This window comes from Enhydra lutris, unplaced genomic scaffold, assembly GCF_002288905.1.
Source record: "Enhydra lutris kenyoni isolate GAN:26980312 unplaced genomic scaffold, ASM228890v2 scaffoldscaffold14, whole genome shotgun sequence".
NCBI lineage: Eukaryota > Metazoa > Chordata > Mammalia > Carnivora > Mustelidae > Enhydra > Enhydra lutris.
Genome location: NW_019154098.1, coordinates 3,903,813 through 3,919,254, shown reverse-complemented (window position 1 = coordinate 3,919,254; position 15,442 = coordinate 3,903,813). Strand labels below are relative to the sequence as shown.

General features: G+C 62.2%; 1 protein-coding gene across 1 annotated transcript in view; it reads right to left on the bottom strand.

Annotated features, from left to right (window-relative positions):
- LOC111146845 (potassium two pore domain channel subfamily K member 9) overlaps window positions 1-12,628 on the bottom strand; it is a 74,258-nt gene extending 61,630 nt beyond the window's left edge. Inside the window, exon 1 of the mRNA XM_022502551.1 lies at window positions 12,346-12,628. Coding sequence (XP_022358259.1) covers window positions 12,346-12,628 — 283 coding nt within the window. The remainder of the gene's footprint in view (window positions 1-12,345) is intronic.
- Between the last annotated feature and the right edge of the window lie 2,814 nt (window positions 12,629-15,442).

Below are 15,442 nucleotides of genomic sequence, written 5' to 3'. Positions count from 1 at the left end.
GATCTACGAATGCACCCATGGATGTCCTGGGGCCTGCCATGTCTGGGACGAGGGCGGATTTTCCCAGCAGTGGACACCAGCCTTCCAACCCTGTACAACCTGGTCCAGGCTACACAGAGACTACTAAGAAAACCTTCGAAAACAGTAAGAACATAAGTGCCCCCTGACCTGGGGATCCCACCACCGCCAAACCCTCAAGTAAGAACCCAGCAGAATCTGCACGCGCGCACACACAGATGTTCAGGAAAGCACTACCTATAACCAAAAAAAAATGAAAATAAAAAAGGTACATTCCATTGCTATAAACAGGGGAGTAAAGAGACAACAGTACATTCCTTCAGAGGATGCAGAACTGTAAAAATAAATCTCCCTTAAGACAGCAGAAACACAAGGCAAAGCTGGACATAAACTTAGGAAGGAAAGGGCTCGGAACCATGAGGCATCCCCGACAGAGACCGTGGGTGCCCACCAGCACCTCCCTCCACTCCTTCCTCACCATCAGAACCCTAGTGAGGTTTGAGAACAACATGCCCCGTTTTCCAGACTCCCCTGTAGCTAAGATTGGTCATGAGACACAGTCTTGGCCAATGAGGTGTGAGCAGAAACCTTGGGTGGGCCATCCAGGAAAGCTCTTTAGATAGGAGAAAGCCCACATGGTACATGCCTTTCTCATTTGTTCTTTGGCTTCTCGCTCCCAGGAGGATGCTGGAGGTGATGCTGGTGGTGACGCAGCCATCTTGGAACCATGAGGCACTGGCCTGAGCACAAAAGCCAAGTTGAGGTGGCTGAGCAGAACGTCAGTAGGAGGTGGAGTCTCTGAGGACACCACGGAGCCACCTACCAGCCCATCTACCTGGCCCAGACACCTCAACTGAGGAAGATGAGACTGTTGTCCGGTCAAGTACCATTAATTGGGTTTTCTGCTGCAAGAAGCTGAACACAATCTCTAACACATTCATTCTGATAAAGTGAACAAAACAGTGGGCACGTGTGGGCAACAACGAGCATGTGAACATGAAACACTAAAGCCATTTTGTACATGACCACAGACCCAGAGGGGAGTTCTGGGGCCTTCCCCCACTCTTTATAAAATATGTTCTGCCATTGCTTACTAGTGTTCAGTGACGTGGGAGCTTTTCTGTGAATCAACCTACACCAGCATCCACTCTGCCACGGTCTGTGTCCCTCTGGCCTACACACTGTCCCTAATCCATGAGAGACCCGTTCTGACCACTGCCAGGGCTCCTCAGTACTCAGGGCACACAGTCTGTAAGCTTCCAGAAACGGCACCCTCGCTGGGAGCCCCGTCATAACAACCAGACCCTGCAGTAACATCTCCCCAGCCCCCCACAGCATCCTGGAGCCCGGTCCCCTCCTGGGCCCCATACAAGACATGTGGCCCAAAGCCCAGGACGGCCCACGTCAGCAGCACAATTTTTACACCGACTCTAGGAGACATAAAGTCCCAAGACCACCCGGCAAGCCACGGAGTCCAGAGCTGTCTCCAGACAGACCCAGGGCCATATACCCCAGTTGCAACGAGGGCCACGGTCCCCCACCACAATGCTGCCTTCTGCTTCCGCTTGAGGGGTGGGAGCCAGGGGTCCACCAGGGGTGCTCCCGACACCTGCGTGACTCCCCCCCAATTCCATCTGAGTGACTCACCCCTACCCCCAAATGACTCACCCCATCCCACCTAACTTCCCCAAACTCTACCTGAGTGACTCCCCCCAATCCCCCTGAGTGACTCACCCCAGTACCACTTGAGTGACTCACCCCTACCCGAGTGACACTCACCGCAGTCCCCGAGTGGCTCCCCCCACCCCACATGAGCCAGCTCACCTCAGCCCCACCAGAGCTCTCCCTGCCAGTCACGTTCCCTTGAGAAACCCCACAACTGGACTGGCCTCTCCTGCGTGTCCTCCTCTGAGCCGAGGGAAGGAGCTCCCTTTCCGGCGCACACATGTGAATGAGACACACAGTTCACGCGATTGTACACGCGCACACACGCACGCACACATGCACACACAGACACGCAGACACACTCGCACACACGCCCCTCGGCCCCCACCCTCCACGATCGGCGGGAGGCAGCTTCTCCTCCAATCCCACAGAAGCGGCTCAGTGAAGAGAAGTCCCCGGGGGGGGCCATGCGGCCATGTCGGAGACAACGCTGTCTTCACAGCTGGCTGAGGGTGTCACCGGGAGCGAGCCAGCGGAGGCAGGGATGCGGCCGAACATCTGACAGTCCACGGGAGCCCCGACTGCCAAGAAGTACCCAGCCCCAAAGTGGGCAGTGGGCGGGGTGAAGGCCGCCTTCGCCCAAAGTCACCTGGGGGGTGGGGGTCAGAACCCAGTGCCCGACTGGCCGGAGCTGGGCCCTCCGCACAGCTCCGTGCCCTCTGCTGCGCTCACGCCAGCATCCTCGTTGTGGGCCCCAAGAAGACACAGTCTCTGGCCCACAGAGGGAGGGACACAGCCAGAGCAGTGCCTGACGGGAGCTCCGAGAGTGACCGGCAGAGTCACCTCACCCGGCTCCTCCTGGGCTCGAAGATGTGGCCGGGCAGCAGGAGGGACAGGTGCACAAACACAGGGGCCCCCAGAGGAGGGCCCAGGGCACAACGACGGCAGGGCTGCAGCCACCACCTCCATGTGGACGGCTCCCCCGCTGGCTGCTGGCCCCCAGGTTCTGCCCTCCTCCCCGGCAGGCCTCACCCACCGTTGGAACTCACAGCACCCCAGATACATGCCTACACTCCACACCTCTGACAAATGGTCAACAGGATCCAAAGACCCCACCACCACTGGTTCCACACGCTCATTCCAGGGCCCTGACACGACGTCTTGTTCCCGACATTCCATCGGACAGTCCACCAACCAACCCTTTTGAGGATCAAGTGGCTTTCAGGTGCACAGAGCCAGCACAGCCCAAGCACTCACTGTCACCTTCTGACTGGTGTGCAGGGGACAGACACGAGGACAGTCTCAGCGCCTTGAGAGCACCATGCCAGGCTGCGTGGAGGGGAGAGCCCAGGCAGGGTCCCAGGGACAGCCAAAGGCCATTTCGTAGACTGTTGTCTCTTCCAACCGGGCGCCCAGTTTTCTCACGTGGGTCTGTCACTAGTGGTGGTGCTGGGGACTGACATCACACATCGAAGCCTGAGGAGTGGGACACTCCCCATGTGGCAAGACAGGCCCCTAACATGCTGTCTTCCATTAAAACCAAGAGCTCGAGTTCGAAAGGCTGAGGCCGCCTCCGACCTGCACCTGCCCAGGGGCCCCCAGGCACATAACCGAGTGGGAAGATGGCGCCCTGAGCCACTCAGCCCTAAGTCGTCCTGCCGTCAGGGGCCAGGGGTATGGCTCAGGGTCTAGCAGGCCTGCCCCGAACACCTTCTGGGGACCCCGAGCCCAGTCCCACCCTGGGGGCTCAGGAGTCTACCCGGAATGCTTTGGCACAGACACAAAACTAGGGCACCGTGAGTGAGGTGTCCCGGGACGGCGAGGTGTCCCAGGACGGCAGTGGGCTGGGGGCAGAGCGACAAGTCCTCTGTCCAAGCCGGGCAAGGACAGCCGGGGGAGGGCAAGGCACAGCTGGCGAGCGGGAAGCAGGCGAGAGCTCTGGCCTGGGCAGACATGGCAGGAACTGGAGGACTGGAAGGGGCTCTGGCCTGAGGACCGGGCTCAGACCCGAGAGGGGACAGGCTACCCACAGGGGAAGACGGGAGCCATGGGCTTTCCCAAAGGCGGTCATGGCGGGAGACACCCCAGGAAGCCACATTTTCTCAACACGGACAGGCTGGGGATTGAACCGCTGGGCTTGCACACTGTGGCCCCGAAAGCCCACAAGCCTGGCCCCCCACGCTAAGAGCCTCCTTCCGCAGCTGGCAAGACCCCTCGTGAGGGCCAGCGTCACGGGCCATGCCGGAGACAGATGTCCCCAGGGGCGTGGTGGGCCGCACCTGACAACTTCCCCGCTTCGTGCACACGACAGCTTGGCATCCACCTAAATGTCATCCTAAGGACCCAAAGCCCCAGGTGCGGGTCAGGAGGCCTTTCCCAGGTGTGTGCTTGTATTCACAGCAACACACGCCAAGTTCTGTGGTTCCGCTTCACAGAGGAGGGAGCTGAGGCCTACTGGACATGAGCAGGACTGGGGCCACAGGACCCCAGGATCTGCCTGTTCCCCGAGCCCCTCTGGGCTCAGTCCCAGGAGGCACACGGGGTCACCTGGACGGGGAGACCGCGGCCACAGGTGCGGCACAGACCTGCCTCCCCCAGCCTCAGAATGCCAGGCCCAGCATCCCTCCTGCCACACCAAAGGTGTCCCCACCTCCACCACCGCCCCTGGTCACACTGCCCCCTCCTCTAGTCTGACCCCACCCTTCACCAGGGCCCCCCGCTGGCTCCTCACAGGGCCGGGCACACGACGAGGGCGAGGACAGTTCAGGGCTGGGCCGTGCAAGTGGCTATCCCCCAGGGCAGGTCTCCTCACTGCTGGAGGTCCAGCTGACCCCTGAAAACCCAGGCAAGAACAGGGGAGGGGCAGCGGCCCCCAGCCTGGAAAGACTGTCCAGGGAACGCTCGGCGCCGACAGCTGCTCACCACGTGCTGCCCGGCGGGGCCAACACTCTCGGGCTCACTCCAGAATTTTCTTCTCTCTCCCCACCACCGCCCACTCTCCTACCAACCATCCCCTCTTCTCTGGGTCCGCAGCGCAGGATTCTACTTTTTTGTTCAGAGATCGACATCAGAGACTGTACCGGGGTTCACACCAGCGCAAGGACGGAGAACCTGCCGCTGAGGAGGACAGAGAAGAAGTCTGCACGAACTAGAAGCTCCGGGCCTGTCAGCCCAGGGAGGGGCTGCCCAGGAAGGCGACCGTGAGCACGCCTACCGGGGGCATGAAAAGAAGTACCTCGACCTTGACAATGGCAGGGGGGATGGTCTGCTCTCCCTGGCGGTCCAACCAGACCTGGAGAGCACACACACAGACCCAAATGGCTCAGAGGAGAAGGACCAGGCTTATGGAGGGGTGACTGGGAGAAACTCAGGGGCTTAGGACGACCTCCGAGTCCCTGAAGTCGGTTAGGGACAGAAGGCAGACCAAGCTTTGATCACCCCTTCCTTTGGAGACCTGTAAGCTTACGGGTTGGGTGCTCTTAGCTGGAAAGGGAGAACCTTCTACAGGCAGAGATCCCAGGGTTGGGACAGGCAGGAAAAAGGGTCTTCGAGCAAAATCCCTTGATGAAATGAACACCAAGCCCCCGGCCCCCAAAGCTGGCATGGAGGAGGACGTCCCCTGGGTAGAGGGGACCCTCATCTGAACACTCATGTCCCAAAATTCCGCTGCCCATGCGACTCTCTCAACAGTGCGGACCGCCCCTCCGTTATCAGCCCAGCCCACCCGGTGCCCTCGCCCCCAAATTCCTGGGGCTCTGGCAAGGCTGGTGGAAACAGAGGGCAGGGCTGCGTGTGCTCTAGCTCAGAGGAGCAGGTCCCTGGGGCGGGTGGTCTGTCTCTCCAGGCTCCCTGTGCCCGTCCTACCCTGGACTACCCCAACACACCCTCCCACATTCACCTGCACCTCCACATGCATGGGCTGAGTTCCCTCTCCTCTTTTGGGCCTGGCCTCCCAACTTCCAGTATCTGAATGCAGATTTTCTCACCCCTCTTCACGTGACCATCATAGAAACTGGTCACCCCTTTGAAAGAACACGCCCCTGACAGACACACACCCCTTCCCCACATGGTGCCCCACCACATCAGAACCGCACACAATAACCTCGTCATTCATCTACACACACACCACTGCCTTACATGCGAGGTAATGAGCTCCTTGTCACTAGAGACATTCAAAAAGAAGCTGACTGGCAAGGGAGGTTCTGGGCTGTTACTAATCCTATGTCTTGATCTGAGTGCTGGTGACAAGGACATGGTTTGTCTGTAAGAATTACTGAGCAATACATCGCACTCAGCATCAGGGAAACACAGATCAGAACCACAGTGAGACCCCACCTCACACCAGTCAGGTCAGCTGAAACGAACAAATCAGGAACGACAGATGCCGGCGAGGATGCGGAGAAAGGGGAACCTCCGGCACTGCTGGTGGGAATGCCAGCTGGTGCGGCCCCTCTGGAAAACAGTATGGAGTTAAATGGAGTTACCCTACAACCAAGGTATTTATCTAAAGGATACGAAAATACTGATTCAAAGAGTCACTTGTGTCCCAATATTTAGAGCAGCAATGTCCACAACAGCCAAACTGTGCACAGAGCCCAGATGTCCATCGACAGAGGAATGGAGAAACAAGATCGCCATATATGTCCCCATACATGTATAACGGAATATTACTCAGCCAGCAAAAAGCATGAAACCTTGTCATTGGCACCCACGTGGATGGGACTAGAGGGTAGGACGTTAAGCGAAATAAGTCAATCAGAAAAAGGCACACAGCACATGATTTCACTCATATGTGAAATTTAAGAAACAAAACAGATGAACATGGGGAAGGGAGGGAATAAAAACAAAAACAGGGAGGCAAACCGTAAGAGACGCTAGAGTTGGGGAACAAACGAGGGTTGCTGGAGGGGACGGAGGATGGGGAGACAGGGAGACCTGGGGATGGGTGAGAAGGAGGGCACGTGATGAAATGAGCTCTGGGCCTTATATGCATCTGATGAATCACTAGATTCTACCCTGAAATTTAAAAAAAAAAAAATTAAAAAAGAATTACTGAGCAATACACTTGTCATTTAAGTGTACTTTTCTGTGCAAACATTATAATTTAATAAATATTTTTTAAAGGTTTTCATTTATTTGTTTGAAAGGGGGGGAGTGCGTGTGCAGGGGCCAAGGTAGAGGGCAAGGGAGGGTCCCAAGCAGACTCCCCCCTGAGCACAGAGCCCGACCTGGGGCTCACCCTGATGACCCCGAGATCATAACCTGAGCCGAAATCAAGAGTCGCATGCTTAACCCACTGAGCCACCCAGATGCCCCTCGATAAACATTTTTAAAAATCGAAAGTGCCTGGGATTGTCTGAGAGCTTCTGAGGAGGGACATGGGGCCGGCAGGCCCTGGAGATCCCAGCGTCAAGGCTCTCACACTGATGGAGATGCCGGTGGGGGCCCTGTGCACACTCACGGCCACATGCCTCCTCCCCCCGCCCAGACCGGAGAGGGAGAGGGGCAAACCCGCGTGACGCAGGAATGAGCAGGCCGGGAACGGAGGACGCAGGGAGGCTCGGAGCAGTAAATGAGGGAATGAGTGAGCGGGTGAGTGTCCGGAAGGACGGTGGTACGCACGCGAGGGTGCACAGAGCATGGACAAGCAGGTGCCTGGAGGACCCAGGGAGTGAGAGATGGCGGGAGGTGTGAGCACAGGGGCCTGGGGAGGAGAGCTGCACCTTGAGTCCTGCTTCCCCTCCTGCTGCTGCTCTGACCCCCTGGACGAGCTGGGGAGATGACCCCGGGAAGAGCAGGTACTGGCAGCGAGAGCTGGAGCCCTGGGTCTCCTCTGACACCTTCCCTGCTCAGAGCACTCCCTAGGAGCCTACATACACTTCCGCCGTCTCTTTCATGTCCCCCGGAGTCAGAAGGGACCTCAGGTCTCTGCCTCCGCCACGACTATAAATAGGCAGTGTTTACTGGAGGGCCAGTGCCACCTCGAGCGAGGCCGGGTCCAGGCAGGGCCTGGGGGAGGAGGAGGAGGAGCCACAGCCTCGCAGGGCTCCTGCCCACGGACGGTGGCCACACAGGAAAGGACAAGGGAGTGCCACCCCTCAGGTCCAGGCCCCCCGTGTGCCAGAGCAGGCCCCTCACCGGGGTCTCGCCCCGCAGATCCCCTGAGCGGTGCAGTGACAAGGAGAGGCAGAAAGGTGAAGATGGAATGTTCCACAGGCCCATCCGGGGCTCCTGGGACAGCGCCACGGTGGGAGCCCAAAGGGCATCACGGAGTTCACGGCCCTCTGCCTCCCTGTGCTGCTGAATCTGCACCTCAGTTTTCTCATCCAGCAAGTGGGGCAATGGTCCCAGCAGGCTGGTAGGGGAGGCGAGCGCATGCGTATGTACGCTGCTCCCTACGGCACCGGCCTGCTCTGGCCCTCAGGGCCTGAGTCTACTTTGCATTCCCTCGCTGGATGCCCTCCTTGGGCCGGGCCTGCAGGCGCGGGGGGCATGGGGGCCCAGACACAGTTCTCCTGGGGTCCCCCTCCCCGTGCTGACAGAGGGGGAGGCGCAGGAGCAGGGGCGCAGCTCAGGGAGGCAGCAGGTGGCAGAGGGGAAGGCCAAGCTTCCCTGGAGGGTGAGGACCTGCCAGGAGGACGCAAAGGGCCCTCCCCAGGGGGAGCACTCCCGCTGGGCATCCCGCACCCAGGGCGCAGACGGGTTAACTGGGTTCCGCTGTCCCTACTCCTCATGCTGGAGCACAACCAGCAGTCTGGGTTTCCAGCTCCCCTCCTGCTTCAAGGCCAGGCCTTATCTTGTCATCTAGCCTGTCCCCAGAGTCTCAGAGGTAACGCAGACAAGGCAGGGGCAGGCGCACAGCGAGAGCATAAACTCTGCATTGGAAACTACACCCAGGAGTGCCAGAAAACACCGGAACCTGCTCTCCACCACGGGGAAGCCCTGTTCAGGTCCCACGTGCCAGTGAGAATCTGGAGATGCCCCTCTGGGCTCCCACTTCCTGCAGGCAGGGGACCTTAAGCAAGGAACCTACTGGAGCCCCAGAACTGATTCCCAGAGTCTGCCCCACCCCCAGCCAGCAGACCCTGCCTCCTGAGCCGGTCACCCCAGCTCCCCAGGGCCACCGGCCCAGCTTTGGATGCTCCCCAAGGGCCCGGAGAGACACTGCTCCTCCAAACTGTAGCCAAAACCAAAAACCCCCATCTCCTTCCCCACCTCCATCCCCCCACTACTCAGACCAGTGTCCTTGGTCCTCCGGGCCCTGCAGATGGGATGTGAATTTAAGTGGGGCTTCTCCATCGTTCATGGTCCTAAAGGGGCTGACAACTGAGGTCACAGATGTTAGAGTCAACACAGACGCATCACGGAGATCCTTTCTGCAGTCAGAGGAGTGCCGGCCTTGGGGCAGCTGGGGCCCAGGGCACCTCCTCTAGGAAGGTTACTGGTTTGCCCCTGGGGCAGAGCGGTCCTTTAGGACTTGGCCCTGGGCAGAGGAATTCCAGCCAGGCCCTGCGCCTAGGGGCAGACTTCCAACCATCCTTCTAAGCAGATTAAGGTATGGCGTTGTGTGGGGGGGGGGCGGGGGGTGCTCCCATCTTCAACAGGGGCCACAGCCCGCAGGTGGCTTCAAATGCCACAATCGTCAGAAGCCACAGGTTCAGAGGAACAGCGCCTGGAAGCCACGGCCGGCTGTGCTGAGCGTGCCCTTTCTGGGCCCGCTGGACCTGTGTCCCCCTCCCTCCGCCCACGGTGCCTGACAGCCGGCCGGGGGGCTGGCGTGCTCTCCCTTCCCAGCCTCGCCGGCAGGTGCGGCCACGGATCCAGTGCAAAGTGCTAATTATACATTTTTAAAATCCATTTCCAAGAGTGAGCTAATAACTGCACCCGAGAAGCGGAGTTCACTTACGGACCACGAGTGCCACCAGAGCCCGCCTGCCTCACTGACGGGGCTCAAAGTTGCAGCGTGCTCGAGAAATCGCTCAAGGTTAGATTAAAAACAAGAACACCCGTGAAGATTCACCTGACTCATTCATATCGCCGTCCAATAGGAGACAGCTCCTCGAGGGCCTGGCTTGGGGCTGGTTTTTGTTCTAGGCCTAGGAGGACCTTAATTTGCATTTATATTAAAAAAGAAGAAAACAAAAAAAAAAAAAAAAAGAAGAAAACAAACAGAATTAGCTAGAAAGGTGCTTTGTTTCCCGTAAATCTGAGCTCTCCTGCTAAACATTGTCCTAAGGCAGCCGGCACGCACTTGGCCTCTGCAAGGGAGCGTGGATTCACACCTACTGTGCGCAGGGCGTCCTACAGGCAGTGGCAAGCGCCCAGGGGCCCACCAGCCCTCAGCTTCAGCCTGGCCGGCGAGCACTGTCCCCGGCTCCTTCTACAGGTGCGGACGCCGCACTGGGAAAAGAGAAATGACCTGTCTGGGTCCTCCAGGGTGACCAGACTTGGGCTGCAAGCCAGCTCCCTGGGCTCCAAGCTCAGGTCGGGGAAGCTAAGTAAAGGCAGTGTTCTCTTCCTTGTCCTTACATATGTACTCCAAGTTTTCTTTCCAGAAACTCGGGTGGAAACTCAAGGAAGGGAGGGAGAAGTATCCACAGCCATCAGGTGCCCCTCTGGTCCTGGACGACAGAAGTCCCACCCGTGCACCCCCGCTGAACTAACGGCCTCCATCTGGCCACACGCTCCTTGACTTTTCTCTTTGGAGCCTTGAGTGTTGGAAGCACGTGCCCGGAACTACCAATAAGGATTAATAAACACCCCCTGATGGGAACCTTGTCAGTCTCCCTATTTCCTTTTTCAGGTAAATGGGAGCATCTTGAGGTTTGGTTTTCCCTCCAATCCTCTCCTCAGTGTTGTAGCTCAGCACGTGAGACCAGCCACGGGTCTCCAGGGCTCATGTCAGTCCTGGGGCTGGTGTGCCCGCAGATGTCACCTGCTTTGGGGCTAGATCACTAAAGGCATGTTTAGGGAAGGATGGGTCTCTCCCCCGGGGCCATCAGTGCTGGAGGCATATTTCTCACCCTCGGGCTCACAGCCAGTGGGACCCTGTACCCCCAGGATCACCACCACGTGCACCCAGACACTGCGACCGCACCTCGGGCTGCAAGTTGGAAGACAAGCATGACGGCGACGACTGCCTGGCCCTTTCAGAGGCTGGAAGCACAGGTGGGGGAGGAAGGACTTTTCTGCGTTTTGGCGGTGGGGTGTGGGGGGGGTGCCAAGCGCGTGGGGCCGGTGGGCCCAGAGCTGGTTACATAGACAACAGAAGAGCGGTTTCCTTCCAAAAACATAAAAACCTGCACCAATGAATTAAACATTTCAGACAAGATGACTCCCTACAAAGTCTTCTCCACCAAGAAGCCGAGACAGGCCGTCCTGTGTTGGCGCTTCCTGTTGCATATGGTACTGAGCAATCCTGCTTTTTCAGCAGGCAGAGCTTTCCAGACAAAGAAAAATAGCAAGGGGAAAATTAGAGAAGGAGGTCCAGAGGACTCAGGGCGGAGGGAGGAGAGAAGTGTGAGCAGGAGGAGGCCTCATCTCACAGCGAGGGGGCACAGGGAACTGGACTGGCCCAGAAAAGAGGCCACGGGAGCCAACACAGTGGCCCTGACAGGTCCACGGAGATGTCCGTGCAGAAGGAGGGTGCCACGGGGGGGGGGGGGGGGGGGAGGACAAGTTGCAAACCACAGAAACCACAGAGATGCCACCCTCCCTACTGCCACATCCACTGGGGCGAAGTGACCTGATCCAGTTCCCAAGGGTCTCAAAATGTCACACCTGCAGGATCTCCAAACCCCCTGACCTCAGTGGGGGCACTGCCCTAGGCACCTCTCAGAGGCTTTGCTCCGTGGAAGCGCCCTGGGGAGAGGGAGCCACAGGAGTCCCCAGGGCGCACCAACCGGACTCCCTCCCCAGACCAGGGCTGAACCTCCCCAGTTTCCAGGCAGCAGGCACACTTGCCTTCCCCACCAGCACGGCCTGGGGGTGGACAGGTTCTGCCCTCCTCCCGCCCTCCATTGCCCTCTCAGAGCGGTTCACGGGGCTGCCACCCCCACCCCAATCACCAGAGAACAAACTCTCCCCCCCACCCCCCACCCCCGGGGTCCTGGCACGACCAGGCTCCAGAATTCCAAGAGGAGCCAGGAGGAAGGAAAGCTGAAATCTGGGCTCAGACAAGACGAGCCTTGCGAGGGTCCCCCTCCGCGCGAGTCCCTCTCCGTGCCGCGGAGCCAGGCCAGCCCTCTCCAAGTCCCGGAGAGGTAGTAAGTGTAAGGCTTGGAACCCCGCGCAGCCCAGCCCGCGCTGGGGCGGTGGGTGGGTGGGTGTCTGCTCTGGGATTATTCTTAGCGCTCCACTCTCTTCGCAAAAGTGGCGCCTCCGCCCTCCAGGCTCCGGCACGCTCGCTCGGGGCTCGCACGCCCGGTCCAGACACCGGCGCGGAGCGCAGCTCCGGGTGGGGTCCGCGAGGGGAGAGGTTCGGAGGCGCAGGAGAGGCGGGGGCTCCGGAGAGAGGAGGGGGCGCGGCGGGAGGGGCCCCCAGGCTACAGGCTGCGTTTAACCCTCGGCGCCCCGCACCCAGCCCTGCGCCGCGCGCTCAGCCGCCTCCCCGGACTCCTCCCGGGGCGCGGGGAGCCCGGCGGCGGCGCGCCCATCCCTTACCTATAGTGGTGATGACCGTGATGGCAAAGTAGAAGGAGCCGGCGAATTTCCACTGGACGCCGGCGCGGTGCGGCTCCGACTGCAGGATCACCAGCTCCAGCTGCCGGTAGTCCTCGGCGCTGATGTTGTACTTCCCCTTGATCCGGATCTCCTCGGCTTTGAGTTTCTCCTCCTCGCGCATCTCGTGGTCCGACTCGAGGGCGTCGAAGACGGCGGCGCCCACCAGCAGGTAGGTGAAGGTGCAGACGATGAGGGACAGAGTCCGCACGTTCTGCCTCTTCATGGCCGCCAGCAAGGAGCCGGCGCGGGGGGCATGTCCCGCAGGCTCGCAGCCGCGCGCGTCCCACTGCAGCGCCCGGCGGCCGCCGCCGCCTCCTCCGCCGCCGCCGCCGCCGCCTCCAAGTTGTAAGCGGCGGCGGCAGCAGCAGCAGCAGCAGCAGCAGCAGCGGGGAGGCGGGGGGCGGGGAGGCTGGGGGGGCCCCCCTCCGCCGGGGCAGCCACAGCCGCCGCCACCGCGAGGCGGCTGGCGGGGCAGGGGCGGCGCGGGCCCGGGCTCGGGCGAGAAGGCGGACAGGCACAGGAGGCTGCTCGAGCGCCGGGGCCAGGCGTCCGGGAACCCCGACACCCTGCGCCAGACCCGGCCGAAGCAGCCCGCCCCACTGCGCAGGGCCATGCACGGCGGCCCCGCTGGGCACCGCGCGGGCCGCGCTGCCCTCCGCACCCCGCCCCCCGCTCCCGCCGGAAAAGCAGGGGCGGGAGCGGGAGCCGGAGCGCGGCCGGAGGGCGGCCGCCTGGGCCCGCGCCCCTCCGGGTCCCGCTCCCGGGCGGCGGCGCCCAGCTAGGAGCCCGCAGGTCTGCGCGCGCCTCGCGGGACCTCCTTCCCCTTCAGCCCTCCTCGCCCCCCCCCTCGAGGGGGGGTGGAAAAGTTTGCGAAGTGGCGGCGTCTCCGGAGTCCCCAGCAGGCGGGGAGGGGGCCGAGCAGGTGCAGCGGGCGGGGCAGCCGGATGCCCGAAGGTCCGAGAGCCCCGCGCCCACCCGGCCGCGCAGGGGCGCGGCGGGGTCCCCGCCGGGCGTCGGCCGGTCCGCGAAGTTTGCTCCGCTCAGCCCCCGAGGCGCGGGAGCGGGGCGCGGCCCCAGGGCGGCAGGGCCCGCGGCAGAGCGGCCTCGGGGGCGGCCGGGGGACTGCGCGGCGGCGGTCGGCCAGCCCGCTCCTCCGGGGGCGGCGGGCGAGGCGGAGGCGGCGGCGGTGGCGGGAGGGGTCCCGCGGGCCTCGCGGAGCTGCGGGATGGGCGCGGGCGCATGAGCCGCGCCGGGGTCGGGGCCCTCCGGCGTCCGGGCGTCCGGGGAGGCGGCCGCTGCGCTGGTCTGTCAGGGGCGCTGCGTGCGTGCGCGCCGGAGGGAGCCGAGTGTGTGTGCGTGTGTCTGTGCGTATGTGTGCCCGTGTGTGCCCGTGTGTGTGTGTGCGTGTGTGTGTGTGTGTGTGTGTGTGTGTGAGCGCGCGCGCGCGCCCGCGCGCGCGCGTGGCACCTCGCTCCGGCGGGAGGGCCGCGGGGGGCGGGGGCCGGGCTACGCGGAGGCCAGGCCTCCCTCCCTCCCTTCCACCCTCCCTCCCGCAGCCTCCCGGGCGCGCCACCTCCCGCCTGGTCCCCAGCCAGCTGGCGAGGCGGCCGCGGCGGCTCCGCTGCAGACCGAGCGCGGCGCGCGGCGCACGCGGAGGGAGCCAGGGAGGGGCTGCCGGTGCCGCTGGGGAGGGGGCGGAGGCGGGCTGAGGCCTGGGTGTTGCCAGAGTGGGGGTGGGAGGCGGAGCCACCAGCAGGTTTTGGCGGGGGATGGGAGGATAAATGAGGCTGCTCCGGTCCTTGTCGCCCAGCTCCCCGAGAGCGCCTGCTGCCACGCGAGGCGGACAGTTTGGGAGAACCGTGCCTGGGGGAGGAAACGGGATTCAGCCGGAGAAGGCCGACCAGCAGCTTAAGGGAGAGGAGAGATCGGGGCGGGCGGGGGGGGGGGGGGGGGGGGGCGAGGGCACGGGGGGAGGGCGTTCCCCGGGGCCAGCCACCTGGCGCGGCCGCGTGTCCCTGCCGGGGCGCACCTCCTCATCGCGCGCTGGGGTCCCGAGGGCCGCCTCAGTCCCCGCGAGCGTCGCTGGACAGGTGGCCCAGCACCTGCTGATCCAGAGCTCTTAACCGGAGAGTGCTGAGCATGGCACCGGCCGCCACTCTTGGGGTCCGGGCCTCAGGGAAGGATGCCGCATTCCCCCTTCCTTGCCCCTCCCCGATGCTTTTCCCAGAAACATTCCTCGGTTCCCCGAGGCTGGGCGCCGGGTGTACCCAGAACATGATCCTGGCCCCTCCTCCTGCACACGGCGCCTCGCGATGGCTCCACTCCCGACCAGCCCAGGGAGGGAACCCCAGGCTCCCGCAGGGGCGCAGCTCTTCTTTGAATCGGAAGACCGGCTTTATCCTCTTCCCACATCAGCCACCTTTGCCCGCTTCCCTCAGTCCCCCTCAGGTCGTCGAGGAGTTTCCCTCGATCACCGACCCCCTTAACCCTCACTTGAGCGGTGGAGCTCCCAATGGGTAGGCTGAAGGCGCCGAGACCCAGGGCTCCCCTTCCCTGGGTCTGGCGACCTTCCTTGGACCCCAGCCAAAGAAGAAGTGGAGACTTGGGGAAAGGGACGCCCCCCGGCGGCGGTCCAAGACAGCGGGCAGGAGTGGCCGAGGGCACCGCAGAGTAGGCCAGGGAATGGACCCAGCCTTGCGCAGCTGGCTGGCTCCGGAGCGCTGACCCCTCTGGGTCGCCCCCTCGGGCGCTGCTCCGGGCTCCCCATCCGCAGGCACTGGGGGCCAGGCGAGTCTGGGAACCCTATGCCTCACGGAGGCTCCCCTGCTGGGGCGCTGTCCACCCTGTTTCTGAGACTCGTGGGTGCTTGCGCCCCCTGCCCTACGGACAAGTGGGCCCGAGCTGGGGGCCACATCCGGGCTGTCGGGTCGACGTTGGGTCCGCCGGCGCCGTTAGGCACAGGGAACGGGAGTTCCCCCTGATGCAGGTGCTCCCCTGGAATTCACGTTGGAAACCGAGGCCCCTGCGCTAGGCGAAT